The sequence below is a fragment of the Copadichromis virginalis genome, linkage group LG9, assembly GCF_057382275.1.
Source record: "Copadichromis virginalis isolate Kocher_CV1m ecotype Utaka linkage group LG9, C_Virginalis_male_GT1.1, whole genome shotgun sequence".
Lineage (NCBI taxonomy): Eukaryota > Metazoa > Chordata > Actinopteri > Cichliformes > Cichlidae > Copadichromis > Copadichromis virginalis.
In genome coordinates, this window is record NC_140626.1 from 23,512,960 (window position 1) to 23,534,048 (window position 21,089).

The 21,089-nt window shown below is 44.0% G+C and overlaps 1 protein-coding gene across 4 annotated transcripts in view; it reads left to right on the forward strand.

Moving 5' to 3' along the window:
- Positions 1–20,851, forward strand: part of dipk2ab (divergent protein kinase domain 2Ab) — a 35,448-nt gene extending 14,597 nt beyond the window's left edge. For all 4 annotated transcript variants that reach the window (XM_085468281.1, XM_085468279.1, XM_085468280.1 and 1 more), the window contains 3 exons: positions 1,993–2,879; positions 14,666–14,969; positions 18,401–20,851. In XM_085468281.1, the coding sequence (XP_085324407.1) occupies positions 2,226–2,879; positions 14,666–14,969; positions 18,401–18,747 (1,305 nt within the window). In that variant the 5' untranslated portion in view covers positions 1,993–2,225 and the 3' untranslated portion in view covers positions 18,748–20,851. The remainder of the gene's footprint in view (positions 1–1,992; positions 2,880–14,665; positions 14,970–18,400) is intronic.
- Positions 20,852–21,089: the final 238 nt, after the last annotated feature.

Below are 21,089 nucleotides of genomic sequence, written 5' to 3' on the forward strand. Positions count from 1 at the left end.
TTTTTCCCCGCTTCTGAGTTATCTTGAGATGAGATAATGTGAGAATCAGTAGCTCTTGCAATATATTCACGAAGTGCTCTCTAGATGATTCCAGCCAAATATTGCCATCATTAAGGATGCACCATTTGTTAATTTGAGGCCAATGTTTAAAATAACAATTTAGCCAAAGGCCACTCCAGATACAGATGTTTTGTCATTGTGTGTCTCTGTAGCTATACATTATCCCTTTTGTGCCAGGCAATGACGGCTTTCCTGCTTTTTATTTCACAAGAGTCCAGGTTCAATAATACGAGTTAATGAAAAGCTGAATAAGACACACAGTGAAAGTGGTCGATATTGTCGGATAAATCAGTGCATCTCCAACTTTCACTGTAATGTGTTGTAATAGATGAATTTTTTTTAAAAAAATGCCGCCATAGGACTTAAAATCATTGCATTTTAAGCTTGATTGAAAGGTTTTTACCCATGTAGAAAATGCAGGTGTAAAGTTTCTCAGTAACTCATTATCTCACTCTTTATTTATGTCAGAAAAAAAATCATATCCTTATTGCTGTGTTGAGTCACATTGTGCGTGGTGTGGCGAGAATGGGGGGGGAAAAAATGCTCGAATAACATTTTTCTTTGCCTTTTAAAAACATGCAGTGTGGCACTCTGTAGTTCCCTATTTGGATATGGTCTATTTTTACATTAGGCAACTTGGCCTGATCAGCTCGAAGTATTTCCAGACAGAGGTGTTGGGTAAAAGCTTCTCCATTCGGCTCTTATTTGGCGTGCTGCAGGCCCACGTTTCTCACAGCCGCCGCTTTCTCTGTTGCTTTTAACCCGCGTGTCCTACCAGAATCTCTGCCTCTTCGATCTAAAAGCAAGGGAACCCATCGACACACAAACTAATCACACTACTGTGCCTGCTCGTTAGCCATGCCCTCTCAAGTCAGCTGTCCTAATAGGCATGCCCTAATGAGCTCTAATTGAGGATGGCTAATTTGCATGGTCTGAGTCATTGTATTTCTTAAAGCGACTTAAAATACTTACTGCCTAAAAGCTGGATTGGGGTGGGGGGGTCTAACATGGTTTCATCGTGGACAGATTTTAGTGGGGCTTGTGGGGTTTTTCTAAGTGCTTTGTTCTCTCACTGTGATCCCAGATTTTTTTTTTTTTTTCTTCTTCAGATAGGGCTTGCCATCCCCCTTCTTGGCTAAAATTAATAATCTCAGTAGAAATATACAGATTCATTTTCCCCCCTCTCGACCAGAAACGTTATTTTAGTGACAGCAGCCATTTTCAAAGAAACCGCATCAAAGCGTGATTAAAACGAAGCAGGGCAGCTCTGATCAAAGGTTAAACTTTGCACGGTGTGACTCTCATCACAATGCAAACCGAGATTCCTCCATCTGAAGCAAGAGAAACAAAATCAAGATTCCTGAGCTTAGAAGTAACCGTTGAGGTATTCAGATGGCAAGTTATTCTGCAGTACATCTTAGAAAAAGTGATGGATATTTTTATTGGTGCAGAGGGAGGGCCCACTGAGGGACTCTTCCTCTGAATGCAGGACATTTTATTTTAATACTTGCGGACGATGTTTTACATTTCCCCTTAATTTGATCACTGACACTTTATTTTCCCTTTTTATTTATTTTTCTTATACTTTGAGTATACAAGAAATGATTTCCCAAAGAGAACGCACTCAAACAGGCACAGGCAGGTTTATTGCATTGGCTGTGGGCCATCTCATTTCTGCTCAAAAAGTAATGAAATCTCTCAAATGACCCAAGCAATTCAAATTTGTGTGACTATTTCATATTCCAGAGAAGCTGCATTTTGTTTTACAAGGTGGGATCACATGTAAGCATTTAGGGTGAGAAGGAAATTAAATCAACCTTTTTCCACTGTTACTTAAGGCAAGGCACTGGATTTTTGGTATTATAAGGTGTAGCTTTTATATTTTCCCTCATGTAATGATTTTTTTCCGTCTCTTTGTCTGTTTGATTTCAGAACTGCTCGCCCAAGTTTACATACAAACTGCAGAGAGAACATGACGCACTGGCCACTGCCAAAGTCTGGCACAGTGCAGCTGTGCCAACCTCGCCCCTGTCTGCCGCTTTAGAAGGTTCCCCTTTGCACCATGACGGAGAGGCATTGAGGTTAGCTCCCTGACGATCATCTCAATACCTCTCCCCCTCCTCTTCCCCTGTCCCTCAACACCCCACTCCTGACCCATCCACATCATGCTGCGCTTCCTGCCTCTCAAACTTGGCCGCCTGTACCGCTGTCTAAAGCTCCTGTTGGTGGTGGGATTGTTTGTCATCTTGTTGATGAACACCCACAACCTGTTCGCGTCCTTCCAGAAGAATGAGCTCACGGACAGACGATTCATCAATCTCAACAAGTGTCCCGCCTGCTTTGGGACCAGCTGGTGCCGCAAGTTCATGAACGGCCAGGTTTCCTTTGAGACCTGGGGTCGCCTGCGGTTTCTAGACGTTTTCAATGTCAAGAATGTTTACTTCGCGCAGTACGGAGAGCCCAGGGAGGGCACTCGTCGCGTGGTGCTTAAACGGCTCGGCTCCAACCAGGAGTTGGCCGAGATAGACCAGAAAATCTGCAAGAGGGCCACAGGCAGGCCGCGATGTGACCTCATCCAGGCAATGTACAAGACTGAATTTGCCCGGATCAACGGCGATGTTCGACTGCTTACTCCAGATGTGGTAGAGGGCTGGTCAGACTTGGTGCACTGCCCCTCTCAGAGACTGCTGGACCGTGTGGTCCGCAGGTACGCCGAAACCAAGGACTCTGGCAGCTTCCTGCTAAAGAACCTCAAGGACACGGAAAGAATGCAGCTGCTCATGACGCTGGCATTTAACCCGGAACCACTCGTATTGCAGGTACTGTGTCTACATTTGAACTTCTTAAAATCTGCGTGTTTACAGGGTATAAAGCAGTCTTAGAGCTGATAGGGTTGTTGTTTTTTGTTTTGGTTTTAAATCATGCTCGGCAAATACACTCTTCGAGGAAAATGTTGCATCTGGATAAAGATGCACGGATCATCTGACAAAGAGGTCTTTGTCAGATGATCCGTGGCGGCAGCTGGTTTCAGAGCAGATGATAAAACGCGGCTCCTGGATTACTCCCGGAGATTCAGAATATCAGTGCAACAGTGTGTTGGCCCACAAAGCCCCCACTAAATTACAGGGCGGGAATCCCTTTCCTTCCTCTTGCCTAGATCTGAGACAGGCTATCAAGTCCTCCCTAAACTCAGGGCTACTTCAAGGCTGCATGCCGGCTATTTGGAGCAAGAATATTCTTCTGCTTAGAATGGAGAAGGGTTTAAGAGCTGTGGGCTCTGAGAGGGGAAAAAGGCAATTTTTGGCTGGCGGCAGTGCTGCATATTTAACACCATATGTAGGGCAGTTTTAAATTATTCAAGGATGCATCTGTAAATGGTCCAAGTTGCTTTTAATTTTAATATAAGTCTATGTCCACTGGATTGTCATCATTTGTGTGTGACTGGAACGGAGCAGTCTCTGCAGGGCTGCTAAACTGTATCAGTGCCAGTATTCTTGATCCTTAATTCGTCCTGCGAAATATTTTTTAACTTGTTTTTCTGTGTGAATTTCAGTGTTGCTATAAGAAAAAACAGTTTTAAGAAATTTGTTTTACTTTATCTATGAATTTTTTTTTTAAAAGAAGATTTTGGGATATGTACTGTTTAGTTTTGATGAAAATGCAACAGGACGCTTCGTTGTCCGGTACAGGGAAGATTAGAACATTCTTGATTTTGACGCATTCTAACCAAACAAACGGTTCATCTTGCTGAAATGAAAAGGATGCTTTAAAAAAAAAAAAAAAAAAAAAAAAAAAAAAGTTTAACGTCTAGCTTTGACACGAGGTCAGGAGAAAAATCCTGACCCACCTTTATTCAGTCATCCTGATGTCAAAGCAGGCGTATTCCTCTGCATCCGCATCCTTTTCACCCGCTGATTAACAGGCGGCCAATCAATTTCAATTTCTGTTTGGCATTGAGGGTCTCACGAGGGGACAGAACAACAATGGTCTTGGCCCGTGTAGACATTCAATAACTTGTTTTGACCTCCACCACTAGCCCCCCCCCGCGCCTCACTGTCCCCCACATGTGTTACTGGACACCTCCAGGCATTTCAGAGGACAAAAGGGCGGGATCAGCTTTTTAGTCTGGTCAATCTATAAAATCTGATTAGCTTTGTGCGGTCACTCAACCCTCCCCCTCGCTTCCTTTCTCCCCTATTCTCACAACATCCCTTTTTATTTTTTTATTTTTTCTTTCTATGGCTTCCTCCCCTACTTTTTCATCACACGTGTGCAGACAATTCCATCACTTCAGTTATATTTCAGTTCAGAGGCATAGGGAATCACCCCTCCCACCACCACCACGGCCTTAGTCTTATCTTGGACACATAGTTTAAGACATCACGCACAAACACATCATGCACTCACATTGTCCACAACTCCTTCCACTTCCCGCTCCGTGGAGACTTTACATGTTTACAAGGACTCATGAATTGTTGATCTCAGCCTGAACTTGTGACCTGTGGGTAAAAGAAGGAACCGTTGGGTCTCTGCTCGCGCAAGGCCGCAGGATAGCCGATGGCGCGCGCAGACTGCCGGGATAGATAACGCACAAAGAAATGTGCGAGACCTCTCAGAGACTCGCAGATCCTGAGTACTTTGACTGTTCGTCAGCATCACTAACCTCAAAAGATGAGAAAATTTGCTGTGAGACTGAAAGGGCCCTATGCACAAGGTTGGGCAGCAGCAGACCATAAAGAATTAATAGCGTCTATAGAGATTGAACAGAAGACGTGCTGTACTACAACACCTTGGTCTACCTATTTATTTTTTTTTCCCTTTATTTTTTGCTAGAGGTTTGAGCTGCTGTGTGGGGACAGGCTTTAACAGAAGATATAGAGGAATGTGGGCCGAGTTTTATGACTCGTTATTTAATCTAACCCGGGCCTTTTTTCAACTATTTATCACTGTCAGGTCATGAGTGACGCTTTATTTTGCCTGGTTGTAGTTAAACACCTCTCCAGTAGGTTGAATAAAGGAAACTCTCACTCATTTTATAATTCAACTTTGCTATATTTAGCGTAAATAATTTCCTTTTGTCATCAGCTAGCAGTGTTGTTGTATAGGGATCTTTTTTTTCCCCTTTCTCTCTCCTATGGCTTTATACAGTTGAATAATGCGAATAACATTTCTGCTGTCTGCTCAGCGAGCTGCACTCTCTCTTAGAAAGGCTTCTGTTTCCAGTCTTTTGAAGCCACAGGCAGTAAATCGGCCCTGATTCACTATGAGAAACCAGACCTTCTTTGTCAGTGGGAAACAATCTGCTGTGTTGTTTTGGGTCTGGCCAACAATGTGTTTTCTGTGTTCTCGGTGTCTATGAGTGCACACTTGTGTGCTGCACGCACACACACCACCCCCACTTTTCTGTCACGTGGAAGACAATTTGGCTTTGGGGAATAAATATTTTTGGAAGACAAAAATGACGACAGCCAAACAAGGAAAAATCCTTGTGCAATGAGAGTCGTCTTATCCAGTTTCATCCGTTTTCCCCTCATTTCCTCTTAGCGGTGCAGTTTAAGTTACCCTGGAAAGGTTTCTCTTTTACTTTGATAAATCTGCTTGTTCAAGGGGTTGTCTCTTTGCCAAGCGGCGGAATTACATGATGCTGTTTAATTTTGACCTCTTATTCAACAATAACTCGGTTTGCATGAGAAGCGAGTAATTCATTTTCTCATTTCCATGGCTCGAATCTTACTTGCCATCCTTGCCGTCTCTCCTGCGGCTAGATGACTCACCGATTCATCAGGTGATGGTTGTGTTTGATGGAGTACATCTGGCCCAACCTTAAATTAGTACAATTTAGCCTAGTCCTCGCTTCCAAATCATTAAGCTTAGCGAGTTTGCCAGAAGCATGTGACTGTACTCGCACCCTTTTTGGTCCTCAGCCCTGTCTTGCTCAGTGGAGCTGAGAATAGGATGTGACAGGCCTGTGGGGTTAACTCAGTCAGTGGCGCTCTCATCTCCTCTAAACTCAAATCTGTGCACTCCCAGACACCCCACCTCTCAGCTCTCTCTGCCTCTTTTTCTATTACAGTCTCTCCCCACCTTTCGCAGATCCACCGACTCGTTCGACGCTCTGGCCTCACCTGACAAGGAGACACGCTCCTTTCACGTAACACTGTATTTTTTTTTTCCCCAAGAACTCTGACACTGATGCTAAATCAGGGGGAGAGATTACATGGATGACCTTATCTCCTGTTCTTCCTAACAGTTTTGACAGTAACATTTTAATGCAAATATGGAAGGAAACATTCACAGCTCTGAGCAAACACACCAGTAGCTTGTTTGAATCTCTAAAAAATGGAGGGGGGGATGCATCTTTGGTATGCTGCTGATTAATGAAGCTCTGCATAATCCATTACAATGTTCCGTCACTTCAGGAAGCTAAGCCTGAATAAACAATTTGTGTTTGGGGTTTTTCCGGGCACAACGTGAGGCAAATGTGGTACCTCAGCTGCGACCTGCACAACCTTGATTTATTTTTGTGTTGGTAACATAAATTTAAATCCCTCAGTTTAAATGACTATAACTGTAAATTTAAAACGGTGGTGTGGTTTTAAAACATGCTCCAAGAGTCTTGTTGGGGAGGTTTTTTTATTTTTTTGACTAATATGCACATAATTTTCCCATGTAACCTTATTTGTTGCACAGAAGCAATTATTTTTACAATTTGCTGTTGAAAAGAAATGAAATGAGGAATTTTTTTTGGAGACAATATTGAAGTTTATAGACAGGTTGTTGTGATGTTTCGTGCAAATATCAAGAAAACAAGTAGAAAAACTTTTTTTTTTAAGATTTATGTGGATTGTAAAAAAAATTTCAGTTTATGCAGGGGAAAAAAAATGTCTTTTTTGCAGCATATGCTTGCTCTGGCAAAGTATCGACAGAATTTAAGCCTTTATAATTTCCGTGCAGGAAAACCCTTATGGTCTGGTTTTCTGGGTCATCGTGCCTCTTCACAAAGAGGATCAAAACCTGTTTTGTTTTTAGTTTTATTTATTTCTTTTCATTTAATCACACGCTGCACGCTATCGCAGCTTAAGTGAGAGCCTTCTGTCTCAAAGGCTGGCTCAGTGGCTGAGGTCGGCCAGTAAATAGTATTTAAGTTGGTAGTCTGTGATTAGTACCTTTGTTTTTGGGTCTTGGGGATTGTGACGCTCTTAGCACATAAGAGAGGAGGTTGTGTACGCCGCTTAACCCTCCTTCAACTGCTCCCAAACCCCCTTTCATTATTCTTATAGGCCTTTGTGTACAGACTGAATCCTGTTAGGATAAGACGGGGAGTTATCTGGGCTTGACTCCCCTCTTTTTGGCTGCCCTCGCTGGATGGAGGCCCTGGTGGAAAGGCGAGAAGAGAAGGAGGAGAGGAACCGAGGGTTTGTGTGACTGTGTGTGTGCGTGCACGCGGATGTGTGTGTTGTACAAGCCAGAGCCTTGTGGTGTTTTCCTCTGTTTGAATGAGCCAGACTGCTTGTGTTACCATAATCCTTTCTCTCTTTCTTCCTCTCTCCAAACACGCGTGCACACACACACAAGTACACACAGTCACACACACGCCTGACAGCTGTGTTTGGTTAGGTAAATGCCTGTGGCTAACCCCCCTCCCATCCCACCCACTAGCTTCTTTTTTAGATTTGTCCCTCAACACCCCCATCAAAGCTTCCTACTGTTACAGTGTGCACCCCAGCCTATCTTATGCCCTGCTCCTGAAGATACAGTTCTGCAGTGCAGGAGACAGTCATTCACAGCTCTCCCTGGACCCCTTAAGATGGCCAATATTGATCCGTAACAAGCAGCTCTTTACTATCCTCTGTCCCCTGGAGAGCCTGGGCCCTAATGTTAGCAAGAATATGCCTTTCAGCACATCAGTTTGCTTGCAGTAATAAAACTGCCCACTGCATTAAAGCAAAAGGCACTTGGTTCCTCTCAGAGAAATTATAAGAGGTTAGGGATATCTGTAGCATCTGTACAGTTTTGGCATTTCCACCCCTGCTAGTTCTAAAACTCTCTGCATTTTAACTGCTCACTGTATGTAAAGGGAAATGTTCACAGGCCCCTCTTTTAATGTTTGACTCTTTCTCTAGCATGTCGAATAAATGAATAAATATGTATATATGTGTGTATTTGCTCTTTGTAGAGGGGAATTCTCTTCATGCATCCTCTGGTCTGTAGAGAGGTTAGAGTACAGGGGCAGTGACAGCAGTCTCCCTGCTCAGTATGCTTACATGGTTGCCCCTGAGATAATTGGCGCCTGCTCTGAAATATACAACCCTTGATGTAGGCCTCAAACCCACAGCCTTCAGGTCTGAGGCCAAACTGTGTGACTTAATACATTCCTCATCTTCCAGCGGAGGGGATTTATGGGGTGACTCCATGTGCAGTGGCTCAGGTTCAGGTCGGCAAAGGGTTTCAGCTATCAGTAAGCGGCGGAGTGTGTACTAGCAACCCCGAGCTGTGCCGTCCTGTGCACTCATTCCTCATCCTGCTCTCATTCTCTCTGCAGAGCAAAGACCTGCAGAACTCAAAGAGCCAGCTAACCCATTTCTATCAAGACTTGAAGTACCTCACTGAATCATGTGCATAGTCTTTCGATGTCTTGGTTTTGTTTTCTTATATGAGCCGAGTGTCTTTTTTGATCTCCCACTTGGCACAAGCAGTCCTTTCAGTTTTTATACATGCAAAGATTTCTGATATTCATAAGGCTGTTCACACGCTTGTCTAGATGGACATTAATTGACTTTTAAATGAAAAATAAAGGCTGTCATAGCATGTATAATAAGATATTAAACCAGTAATATGAACATCGTCCATTGTCAGATGAAGCCATGGGAAGGGAGTACTCAAACATAAAGAAGGAAATTACCAAACCCTACCTGTAATATATTGGCCTAGTTTTCAGTGTTTCCTGCAGAACTGCATGGTATTTCTGGTGGTATCAAGACAGTGGCCCTCCCATGATTTCAAATCCACCACTTTTGATTGCAGCTGGCGACATGTAGAGCTAGTGGCACTAGCTCTACATGTCGCACTCCCAACCCCTTACCTTAACTCAGTCACCGGCCTCAGTTCAAGAAAGTGTGGTTAGTCTGTTTGACTGCAGAATAAGACAAGAGACAAGTGATTGAGATCAAGGACTGCTCGACAGTAGCAAAATAACAGTGAGGGCACTAGAAAAACCTATCACATTTTTTCAGACAGAATAAAAAACAAAAAAAAACAAATTCCAACTATACTTGGGTGGTCACAGCAAGTACAGTCTTATGAGTGGGGAAACAAAGACTTGTGTGATGCATTAAACCCAATCAGAGATTAGTTGTCTTTGTTATCCTTCACAAAGGTATCACTTTTTGGCCATCTGTCCAAGGAACAGCCAGATCAGCATGTTTTCCAAAGCCTCTTTTATAAGGGTTCTGAATGGTGGAGTTGTACACCAGTGGATGTGGATGTTCCCCAAGACTGCTGCCAGTGGTACGCGCTGTAACTTTGCAGCCTTTGAGCCATACGCCTGGATAAAGAAAGGTCAGGCTTATTCTAAATTCAGAGATCTACACAGTTGGCTTGTCTCAACCAGCAGACATGTATGCACTCCTCAGTGTGGTGCCGTGACTCGGCATTTCCTGGATCCGATGTCTGGAACATGTGGGATCATTGCCCTGTATCGCAGGTTTAGGGGCGGAACAAAGGGAGAGAGGGAGGGGAAACTAGGTTAGCAGGAAATGCAGCAGCGGGAGACGTGCGACACGGAAAAGAAGTTGCACCATGTGTGCTAGGATGAGGCTGGTTCCCCTGTGGTGTCTGAGCTCTCACTGCAGACTAACTGACTGGATTTTAAACATAAATGGCCAGCAAAATGCCAGACGGGGTTCGCCAAACATCCTCCAGACACACAAGGTCAACAGGAGAGCTGCACAGAAAAGCAATAGGTTTTTTTTTCTTTCTTTTTTCCCCAGGTCCAGCTTGGCAGCTCCTGCCTTTCAAGCCTTGCAAAACAGATGTGGCTCCTTCTTAACACTAATCCCCCCTGATAAACAGACTGAATAATGTTCATTTTGTTATACTGAGGTTCAAAGTTATTTTTTTCTGTCTCTTTCGTTTTATCTGACTGATTGTGTCTATCCGCCACGTGTCATCAACTTTACAGTTTGATCCCAGGACTCTTTACGAGTCTTGTCCTGGCTTGTTTGTTCCAAAGAGGCGAGGTTTTGTTAAAGACAGAAAATGTCGAGAATTTACGCCACGCCCGGCTTAGGGCTTTAACAAGCTGCACACTTTGGTTGCAACTACTAATTTCCTTTACGCAGAAAGTAGCTGTGGTTGCAAAGATGAAGGCAACTGCTTCCTTTTAAACTCAACTCTGCGTCCAACGTGTGTGTGCGTGCGTGCGTGCGTGCGTTTGATGGTCCAGTGTTCTCTGCGAGCCAGCCAAGGCAATATCTTGGGAGCCACTCATGTTTACTCGGCCCTTGAATAGAGGTTGTTATCAGCCCTGGTCACGTTGCATATTCTCATTCACATGCACTCGGATGGCGTTTCACGGAGACACACTCACACGCACACCCAAACAAGGAGCCTCTTTTTGAACGCTTTCTCTCACACGCACGCCCACGCCCTCCCCAAGTGGCCCTGTAGAAGGGCATGCCTTTGTCAGCAGATGTCAGGACGCAGGTGTGTGTTCCTGTGCCTCTCGCTCCATTCGTTTCATCCTCTTCTCCAGAGGCTGCCCATTTGTCTGTGGCCCTGTTACATTTCAGCCCAATCCAATCTACCCCCGAAAGAACGCCAGTGTGTCTGTATTACAAGGGAGGGGGTGGAAAGCACAACAACCCCCCCCCAGTCACTGCTACGGTGGCGAATTGGCACAACCTTAAAGATTAGATTAGTCAGACTTGGGCCTAGAAGTCACTATGAGGTCGTCTTTAATGAGAAGAGTCTGTTTTCCACCCTTGCTTTCATTGTCTCCCGAGCCCAGCTCATTATTTCTGTGACATGCAGGGGAGGAAGGGGGGGTGGGAAAGCATTGGGCTCCATGTTTTACAAGTTCAAGGTTTTGCTAAGCAGGAAATAAAAGGTTCTTATCCAGTGAAGGGAACAAGAAGTGATAAGACTTTAAAAAGCAGTAAAAGTTGCTGGGATGTGTCATTGGCAGTTTTGCACCCTCAGCATTTTTAAATAGCATAACATGATTGGGTGACGACTGGTAAAATTCACTACCTTTGCAGTAACCACACACACACACACACACACACACACACACACACACACACACACACACACACACACACACACACACACACACACACACACCAGAGTACCTCCCAGGTCTGCTCAGAGATAGTGCAGTGGATGTAATATTAGGCTGGGCTTTCCAATTTATCCCCCCCTCCCCACTCAACGCCTCATTGCGGACGTTAATGACTTCTGCAGAGTAACCGTTTAAAGAGCGCTAAGGGAGAATGATTGGTGGGACACGTAGAGTATTTATCAAGCCTTGCAATAGGCAAGTTTGAATCCAAAGCTCAGGTGCCCACTCTCGTGTGCCTGCCCACGCTGTTCGGTAGTTCTCACTTTCAGACTTATTGTGTATAAAATTTAAATACAGGAAGCTCATAAAAATGGCACCGAGGTAATTGACGCGGCGCAGCGAGCCTTCCAGCACCGCGAACGAGCAACATCTATGTTAAGAACCACGAACGAGGACCGGACAGACATGAAGGCGTTCTAATAACAGCCGTTGACAGTATATGAAAGTAGCCGTAGGGCATTCATCCTTCTCCTCCCTCCCATCAGCCATCCCCCCCATCTGCTGTCGCTCTACTTTTTCCTCCTATTCAGGGCTGTAACCTGACAACAAAGAGAGAGATGTGTTTAGCAGGCAGGTCTTTGCTGGTTTATTCCTCCTGTCTACTGGAGCGTAGAAGTGAAAGACACTCTGTTTGTCTCTTCTGTTTGCTGTCTCCATCGTATTCTCTTCTTTTCTCCGCTCTCTGGCTCTCAGGCTGGCCCCACAACCCCACATCTCACCATCCACCCTGCAGGCGTGAGAGAAGAGGTTGATGCTTGGCAAAGGAGGTTTTAGTCATAATGTTGGACAGGGCAAGTTTTGTCATTGTGACAGAGAGCCGCTTAGGTTTGCAGCAACATAAAGGCTTGAATTTGGGTCAAAGGGAGGCGAGCCTAAGAAGGATATACCCCCTAACTGATCAAGCTTCAACTTAATCTTTATATACCACCCTCAGAAATTAGAAAGCCATTTTAGATATTTAGCCTATTAAATCTCTAATCCTAATTCTCTTAGCCCAGTGGCTAATGGCATCTCAGTAGCCTGGGATTGTCTCCCCTCCAGCCAGTATTTGGGAGTGCAGTCAGCCCACCATTATCATTCATTTCTGAGCATGTGATGGACTTCCTTTAATTTCTCTTCTTGTCGAGTTTGCTGTATCTAAAAGTCTAGACAAAGGTTATTGAAGCACAGGCTTTTGGAGAAGTTTGGGTGAGTCACTGCCAAGTCTAATGATGATGAGCACAGACAGACAAGGCAGCAAGAAGCAAGTAGTGCTTCATGGACAGACTGTTGTCTGGCCCACGATTGATCGGGTCACCTCAGGGAAATGGGTTCGACCTACACCGCATGCAACTTATCATTGTCCTTCAGTCAAGCTTGTGGCTCTTTCTTAAAACTGATGGGAACAAGAGATACACCTAAGGTATAGATTTACGCCACTTAACAGACTGATAGGCTGGAAAAAGTTTGCTGCTGCCTGGATTCGTCACATTGAGTCATCGCTGCTTTACTTGACTTTGTTGGGCTTAGAATTGCCTTGACTTCATTGCATCATGCACAGCATAGTTTGCAGAGTGTTCAAAATAAAACACCCCAAAAATAGTCAGTGGCACACAAGCAAAGCTGCAAATCGCACCATAGTCATCACCTGAATGCCTTTTGGGTTCCAGATCACTTGCATCCTCCCAGTGCCACAGTCTCCATGTGGCAGGAGTCCAGCTGCTGTCTTTGAGATAGCAGCTGCGTGGTGTGCGGGAGGAGGAGGATGGAGGGGGTTAAAATGTATGTCTTTAAATAATTTGTATTTCATTAAAGTTTAAAGAGTTGGGGCAGCCATGCATATTTAACCTCTTACCCTCATGACAGAAATTGAAAGCTGGTAAAGTATTGAATTACCTCGAGTGTAAAGTGAGATGCAACACTGATAGTAGTTCACACCTTACCTGCAGTGTCACGATGTGTTCCCTGCCTTATCGCAGGTGCGATTGGGTTTCAGAAAGGGAGGGCGACCGAGGCTGCTGTGAAAGACAAGTGCTCCCAATTCTCAGTCTGTGTCCATGTGGCGGCTGCCTGCCAAAAACTGCAACCCAGGAGAGATTTGTTACTTAGGAAATGCAGGCAATCATTAGGCTAGCATATGGACGGGTGTTTATTATAAAAGATGGAGTCCTATGGCAGCGGGTTTATAGGGTGGAGGGCGTACCGCTTGCAGCAATACCCATGTGTCTGCGGGGGAAAAAAAAACCAAACAAAAGAAAAACAGGCTTTCATTCTATTATTTTCTATTAATTTGTCTGACCATTGTGGCAGCCTGCGACAAAGAAATGGGCCCCAGAGAAAAGAAATGGATGCAGGGAAAGTGTGAGACACGAGAGCTCATGGAGGGAGATCGAAGCGGTAATGAGACTTAGAGATTCGAGTCCCCCAGCAGCCTGCAACATTTGCCAGATACAGCCGCTTCATGCCTATCTCATTTAAGTTTCACGTACGTTTGTACAACTGTCCACAGTTGTGTATGTGTTTGCCTGTACCAATGTGACCACTTGATTAGGCAATTGCAGATGATAGGTCACACATGCATATCTGACCCCAGCAGAGGCAAATAAATCCAAGAGAGATTAGGCTCTAGTGCGCTAGTACCGCCTTCATCTGGTGGTATTACCTTATTATTAATCAGTTTAACCTATAATACACAGCGATTTCTTGTCAGCATGCCCAAGCTGCATTAACTCAGTTAGTCGACATCACACAGCAGTTTAAATCGCCCCATAGCTGCATCACAACACATAAGGCTTTCCTGCTAACTGCTGTTACCACAAATCATCTCCTATCAGTTCTCTGGAACCACTGAATATAGCGGCGTACATCAACTCATAGCTGTAGGGCTTTAACACAAACTGGCTTTTGCTTTTATTAAATTTAATCCGTTATACCCACGTGATCCTTGGCAGATTTTCAGCTATTGTGCTTAGAATTGTGTATAAAACATCACCTCAGGCTGCACACAGAATCTTTGTGTTTGCTTTTTGGGATTTTTGTTTCATCTGTCCGTGTTAAAGAAGCCGATTCGTGTGCAAGTTAAACAAATATTTTCTGAATATTTGAAGGTTCTTCCAATTAATGTGTTAACCTTTGCTGTTCAGAGCCACTGTTATTGTTTTGTTTTTGGGTTCTTTTTTTCTGTCAGCCAACTACATTACACAGCCTGACTTCTTTTATCTGTTTTTTTTCTTTCTTTTTTTTTAAATAAACTGTCTTCCACGCTCATCTGTTTCTCCTTCCCAGAGCTTTCCGTCAGATGAAGGGTGGCCGTTCGCCAAGTACCTGGGAGCATGTGGGCGCGTGGTAGCTGTCAACTACGTAGGTGAGGATCTGTGGAGCTTCTACAATGCGCCGTGGGAGAAGAGGGTAGACTTGGCACGCCAGCTGATGGACATTGCCGAGCAGCTTACCAACAATGACTTTGAGTTCGCCCTCTACCTGCTCGATGTCAGCTTTGACAACTTTGCGGTCGGCCCACGTGACGGAAAGGTCATCATTGTCGACGCCGAGAACGTTCTTGTGGCCGACAAAAGGCTCATCAAGCAGAGTGAGTGGCACTGCCAATAAATTTCCACACATTCACTTTGTGTGTATGTGTACACAGACATGTACATCCATAAGTCTGTGAGTAATGCCTCACAGTCTGTCCCTACAGTTTCCATGACAATAAGTCATTGTTCGTGAACATGTATGCATTGACGCCTTTAAATACAACCACTTCATAAAGAACTGCCGCTCATTTTTACAGGGTGTTTACAGGGTGTTATTTACATTTACATTTACATTTTTAAACGCTGTCCACAGTTTGTATTTTCTAGAAAACACTGCATTTGATGTCAGAACTATACCCACAAACTGTAGCTTATGAGGAAGTGATGAAGGTTTGAGGAAAGGCCTCAAGGGACACGCATGCTCGAAGCCTCCTCTCTTCTAAGAATATACACTCCTCCAGCACCCCTTCTGCCTCTAACGCGCACGTCCCCATCAAAGCTAAGATCGTTCGGATAACGAGCCATCTCCGCTGCCCTAGTTTTGTTTTTTTGTTTTTTTTGCCTCTCAGAATAAACCTCATAACAAGGACAGAGATAGTTATACATCACACGCTCAGTGCTGCGGTTTCCTACAATTCTGTCCCCCTTCTAGGGGCCACTACAGAGAGAGGCAAGGCCACCTAGTAAGGCTCTTAGATTTGTCCCTTCCTGCAGAAATCCTATTAAAGTGATAAACTGTTGTGTCGCTGGGTGTTGAGATTCCACCATTATGCCCTGTGACAGATATGAGCTTGTGTGTGTGTGTGTGTGTGTGTGTGTGTGTGTGTGTGTGTGTGTGTGTATGCATGCACTTTTTTAGCTGTAGGCGAAAGTATTGTGATGAATTTATCCTGAGATAAAGTGCCATTTTGCCAAATTACAAGATCTGACACCAGAAAACTGCAAATTGATGTACAACATGGGAAGGTACTCCAACATGCCCTGGAGTTTTTGCCCCTTGAGTTTTTCCCTCATTTGGTGCGCGATAATACGATATGTCAATGCACCACACTAAAGTGTGTATATTTGCCTTGGTGCCAAAACCTGCAATTTTCCGCCCTGTCACAAGTAGTCCTTTTTGCAAGCCCTAAAGCACAATCCAGGTTGAGACTCCCTTGGTCTGGCCGACACATTTAGAGGTTGACATCTCAAGCTGCTTACCCTGGCTATTCAGAGTTTAAGCCCCAAGTTTATTTTCTTCTTGCATGTTTGCGCGCCTGAATCTCTTTGTGTGCGTGCCAAGTGCCGGGGCGCAGCAGGACGAAGAGGGACGACAGCGATAATGAGTATTACGAGGTCAGTGCCATGTGTTGGACAGCGCTAGGAAATAGCCACGGTAACTTCCTAAGGCCCGACAAACAGAATTCAATCCCTACAATTAGAGCCTGAGATTGAAAGCGAGCTAAGGAGTGTGATGCGAATCTCATCAGTCTAAACTAAGGCCAATTGATTTGCAAATCAAACACGCAGAAAGCCGTGTGCTGTTCCACCCTCTCATTAGGGGCATCCATATTGATGTGATGGGTTTCGGCGAGATAAAACGCATGCTATGTTGAAGTTGTGCTGTGCGCTGTGTTTGCACAGTCCAGTGGTGCGAAAGGAGCCATTCCCCATCATTGAGTTTATAGCATTTGGGGATGTTTTCACCCCTAGTGGCTTTTGGAAACACATGCTGTATAATGTAACGCACACTTCACTCACTCTCTCTTTCTCCCTGACGCCCGCTGGCTAACACAAACACATGCAGCAGCACACACACACCGCCGTTCTCATTCTCTTACATTCAATAATGCACTCTAACACAGGCATACATTGTTAAAGCCGGCTCGTACTCTTGAATGCCACTAGTAAGGCCGCGCTAACAAGCATTTCAGGCCCAATGTCCCCTCTCAGTGCAGCCCAGTGAAGCCAGAGGTGTGAGGAGAATGTATACAAGTCAAGCCTGAGCTCCTTAACATGGAAGGTACCAGATATGCAGGAGACAAGTGAGGCTAGGCAGCCTACCTCATGTGCTGCTCTCCACTCATTTGAATTGGAAATTATTTAGTTTGTGTTGGAAATCTTCTAGCTTTGTTACACTCGAGCTTGCAGGAGGAGAGAATTGAAGGCATTGAGGTGCAAGTAAATAGACCTCGTAGTTCTTTTTAGCCTTTAGTTGAGTCTCAAAGTACTTTATTTTTTTTTTCTTCTTCTTTCTTTGCTGTGCTCATCTTTGTCCTTGAGAACAAACCTATTGCTCTCTTCTTCTTTTTAGGTGTGTGTGTGTGGGTAAAAGAACAGGACATTCTCCTGATGCCATCTGTCAATCAGTGCTGAGGTGTGATGCATGGCCAGCTCCAAAACATTAATTGCTGTCACCTCACCTTGCTGCTTTGGCGTGTACGTCTTTATATGTATGCGCCTGCTTGCGGTATATGCATACGCAGGCATATCCATCTTCATCACCCACACTGATTGAGGTTGATGTGCCCCTCCTCTTTGGGGGGCCATGGAGGCCCCTTGCTAACAGGGCAGAGTTGGATGTTTGATTGAGTTGTACTGATGAGCCAGAGGAGAAGTGCATTACATCGCTGATAGACTGATTATGTGTTTGCATCCTCTGGGTCCAAACCCCACCCCCTCCCCACCATGCTATTGATCTGGCTTTTAATGCACAAACCAATAGCTCTCTCGTCATTCCAGGTTATTTTCTTGGCCCCCTTCTTTCCCAGCACAATCTTCTAAAGGGGGAAAAAAAGCAATGTGAAATGAGCTGGAGAAAGAATTTTATTTGCTCAATAAATCTGGAAAGTGGTTCATTTCTGTCAAATGAAACTGTAGATGAGTTGTTTGCCTCTGGGCTTTGAAAATAGTATTTCGCATTAGGGCCTGTGGGGTGTCAAAAGTGGCACCTTGGTCTTGTCAGCTTCTGCTGAGGCTGATTTCATGGGTAATAATTTGCACAAAGTAAAAAAAATAAATATTCTTCACGGTCAGATGCGGTGGAACAGTTGACTGTAATTACCAAAGTTTCAAGTTTAGTTTTTCTCTTTAGTTTCGAAAAAACAAGTTTGCTGAAAGAGAAATGCTCTTACTACACCAGGAAAGAATTCATCTAAAACTGCCTGCCTAGATCTGAGGGAGCTCTTTAGCAGAATACCCCGAATGCAAAGATTGAACCATTTTTGCGTGACTTACCCAACAACCCCCCCAGGTTTCATGTTTGTGTATCACTCTCAATAAAGGTGTAAATGCTAAAAGATTAAAAATGCTCTTGATTTTATAGCTCCAGGAGTTTCTTAAAGGTTTGCAAGGCCCACATAACCCAGCCTCACTTCATTACATTCACCTGGGGAAAAACAAAGCTTATGATCCACTAGATGCTTTTTTTAAATCTGTTTTAACTAAATGCTGTTATTACGTTTTCATAGCAGCGGATTCATTTACCTGTGTATCTGTTCTCTTGCAGACAAGCCGGAAAACTACGACGTGTGGTACGAGAGCCGGTTTGAGGAGTGCGACCGGGAGGCCTGTCTGTCTTTCTCCAAGGACTCTCTTTGTTCCAGGGTCACTGTGGACCACAACTACTATGCCATATGTCAAAACCTGCTGTCACGGTATGCTACATGGCGGGGCACCACTGGAGGTCTCCTCCACGACCCGCCTGCCCACATAGCCAAAGATGGACAACTCAAGGCTCTGTTGGACGAGTGCACCAAACCCAAAAAACGTTACGGCCGCTTTCAGGCAGCAAAGGACCTGCGCGAATACCTCACACAGCTAGCTGCCGCTTCCTCCTCTGCCATGGCCAGGTAATGAATGGAGTCGGCGTTAGCCTGACGCAATGAGAGACTGAATTCTGTATTTTTGGCTCTGGACTCTTGAGATCCTGGTTCTTGTTCATGATGTCATTTGTTCTCCTTTATGCTTTGGAGCTGGAAGGTGTTAGCTCTTGCATCAGGAAGGGTAAGAATCAAACTTCAAAGCTGATTTCTCAAAGCTGTAGCTTTTACCTTACTTTGCTCCTGTGTAAAAGAGGAATGTGGCGCTATAAAATTCTGGTTAGAACCAGGATGGAGAGGGAATTGAGGTAAATTCTCCCCACCCAAGGTGGGCTGCCATCTCTGGGGGATGGGAAGATGAGAAAGGGCTCTGGTAAACGCATCCTTCACTGGACACAGGCTTACACAAACCAGAGCGTCCAAGTGGCCGCGGCAACATGACATAGCCCCGACCACGTCGATCCTCCTGCCATTCCTCAGTCCATCCGAACTGTTGTGTTTGATCGTAACACTAATTTCTCTTGTTTAAATTTGCTGTTCTTTTCAAAACTGAATCCAAGTTTAAGTTTTTCTTTTATTTTTTTCCTTCCTTTTTTTGCTGTGCCATGGCTTTGCCCCCCTCTGTAGCATTGCTGCAGAGAAGGTGGAAGTAGCATGAATCTGCCGTCTGGCAACAGAAAAGTCCAGGCTGCATCAAGTTTAGAGGATAAACAGAAAGTTTGGAGTTTTCATTTTCATGCAGGATGAAAGGAAAACCCTTGATGTCTGTAGAAGTATAATTCCCTGCTATTCCAAACAATCACCTGATCTCAAAGTTATAGAATTGATGCAATCATCCTGGACTGTCCACCCCCCCCCCCCCCCCCCAAAATCGTTCCCTTTTAATGGGGCCAGTGAGCTTGAGACAGCTGTTTTTAGGAAAAAGAAGATACAAATTGGACATTGGTGGGTCTCTTGATGCAGATTTGCCTATACCAAAGAGGCTAGTTGTAAAATTAGGAATTCTAAGCAGTACAGAGTTATATTTTTGGTTCCCCACCAGAGCTGTCCAGAAAAACTTTAATGTGTACACACATCTTATGTGAGCTGTCAGGCCTGCATACTGATTCTCCTCTCCTAAGAACCAAAACTCTAGGCAGATCTAAGGCATAAATTAGCCATATTAAATGTCACAAAACCCCCTCTGCTTTGTTAGCATCTTGATAGGATAAATCTTTTTTTTCCAAAGTTGATAAAAGTGAATAGTAGTGGCCTCTTCTTTCAGATTCTGTTTTTTTTTTTTTTTTTTTTTTTTAAATATCTGTAATTATAAATGAATTCTTCTGTGCTATGCTCCCACTAATGTTGACTTCAGTAAGCTCCATCTAGCCAACGGTACAAAAAGCAATGAAGATAACCAAATTACTTCTTTGCTCCAGAAATGGCTTCTGACCTGCACTTTTTGAATCCCAGAAATGTCTGCTGAATATTTAAACACTCGGCACCACTTAGAGGTTGGGTTGATTTTACACTTGGTGGGCCAACAAATTAAAGCGTAATGAGCGTAGGATCAGCTGGTAATGCATTGTGAGAGATCTTTCTTTAAAAAACAAAAACAAAAAAAAAAATCAAATAAACCCGTCTCTGGCTCCATATGTTTTATATGTCAACTGTTTTGATGTTGTGAATCAGATGCCCAGTGGAGTGTTGTGTAGCACAGTCAACAGACAGGCGAATAATCAAAAGTGAGCCACTCCACCTGTGGGGAAAGGAGAAAGCACAGCAGTTTTTGTTTGTTTTTGTTTGTTTATTTTTTGGCCTTCTCTGAGACCTGGAGAGCTGATGTGACCTTTTGCCAGTTTGGAAAAGCAATAAAGACAAGTTTGGCTAATGGATTTTTGTTTCTGAACCCCCTTCTCTTTTGTTGTGTCAGCTGTATTTCTGTTTCCCCGAGTCTGGAGGATGGTCAACTTGGAAGGATTTGTTCATGCGTAACTAACTGTCCTCTTTTTGTACTGTAATATATTTTTTCTTTTGAGTATTATATCAGCATTGTCTGATTTTTCCTGTGCCTTTCATTCAAAAGTTGTATTTACAACTTTTAGTGGGTTTAAATATTAAAATAAATGAAGATCTATATATAGATATATACACACTTATGCTCTGCGTGGCCTCTCTTTGATTCTGCCTTAATTTTCCTTTCATTAATTCCCATCTATTTATCTTGCAGGTGATTTGGCTGTGGCTCATATTGCCTTTTTTTTTTTTTTTTTTAATTTTTTTTTTTTTTTATAAATTTGATTCACTGTGGCACAGCTGGATATCGGTGTTTGCCAATTCCCTTTCCTTTTTTCTCATTCCTCCTTCTTGGTTTTGATCTTTCCTTTTGTTGTGCTC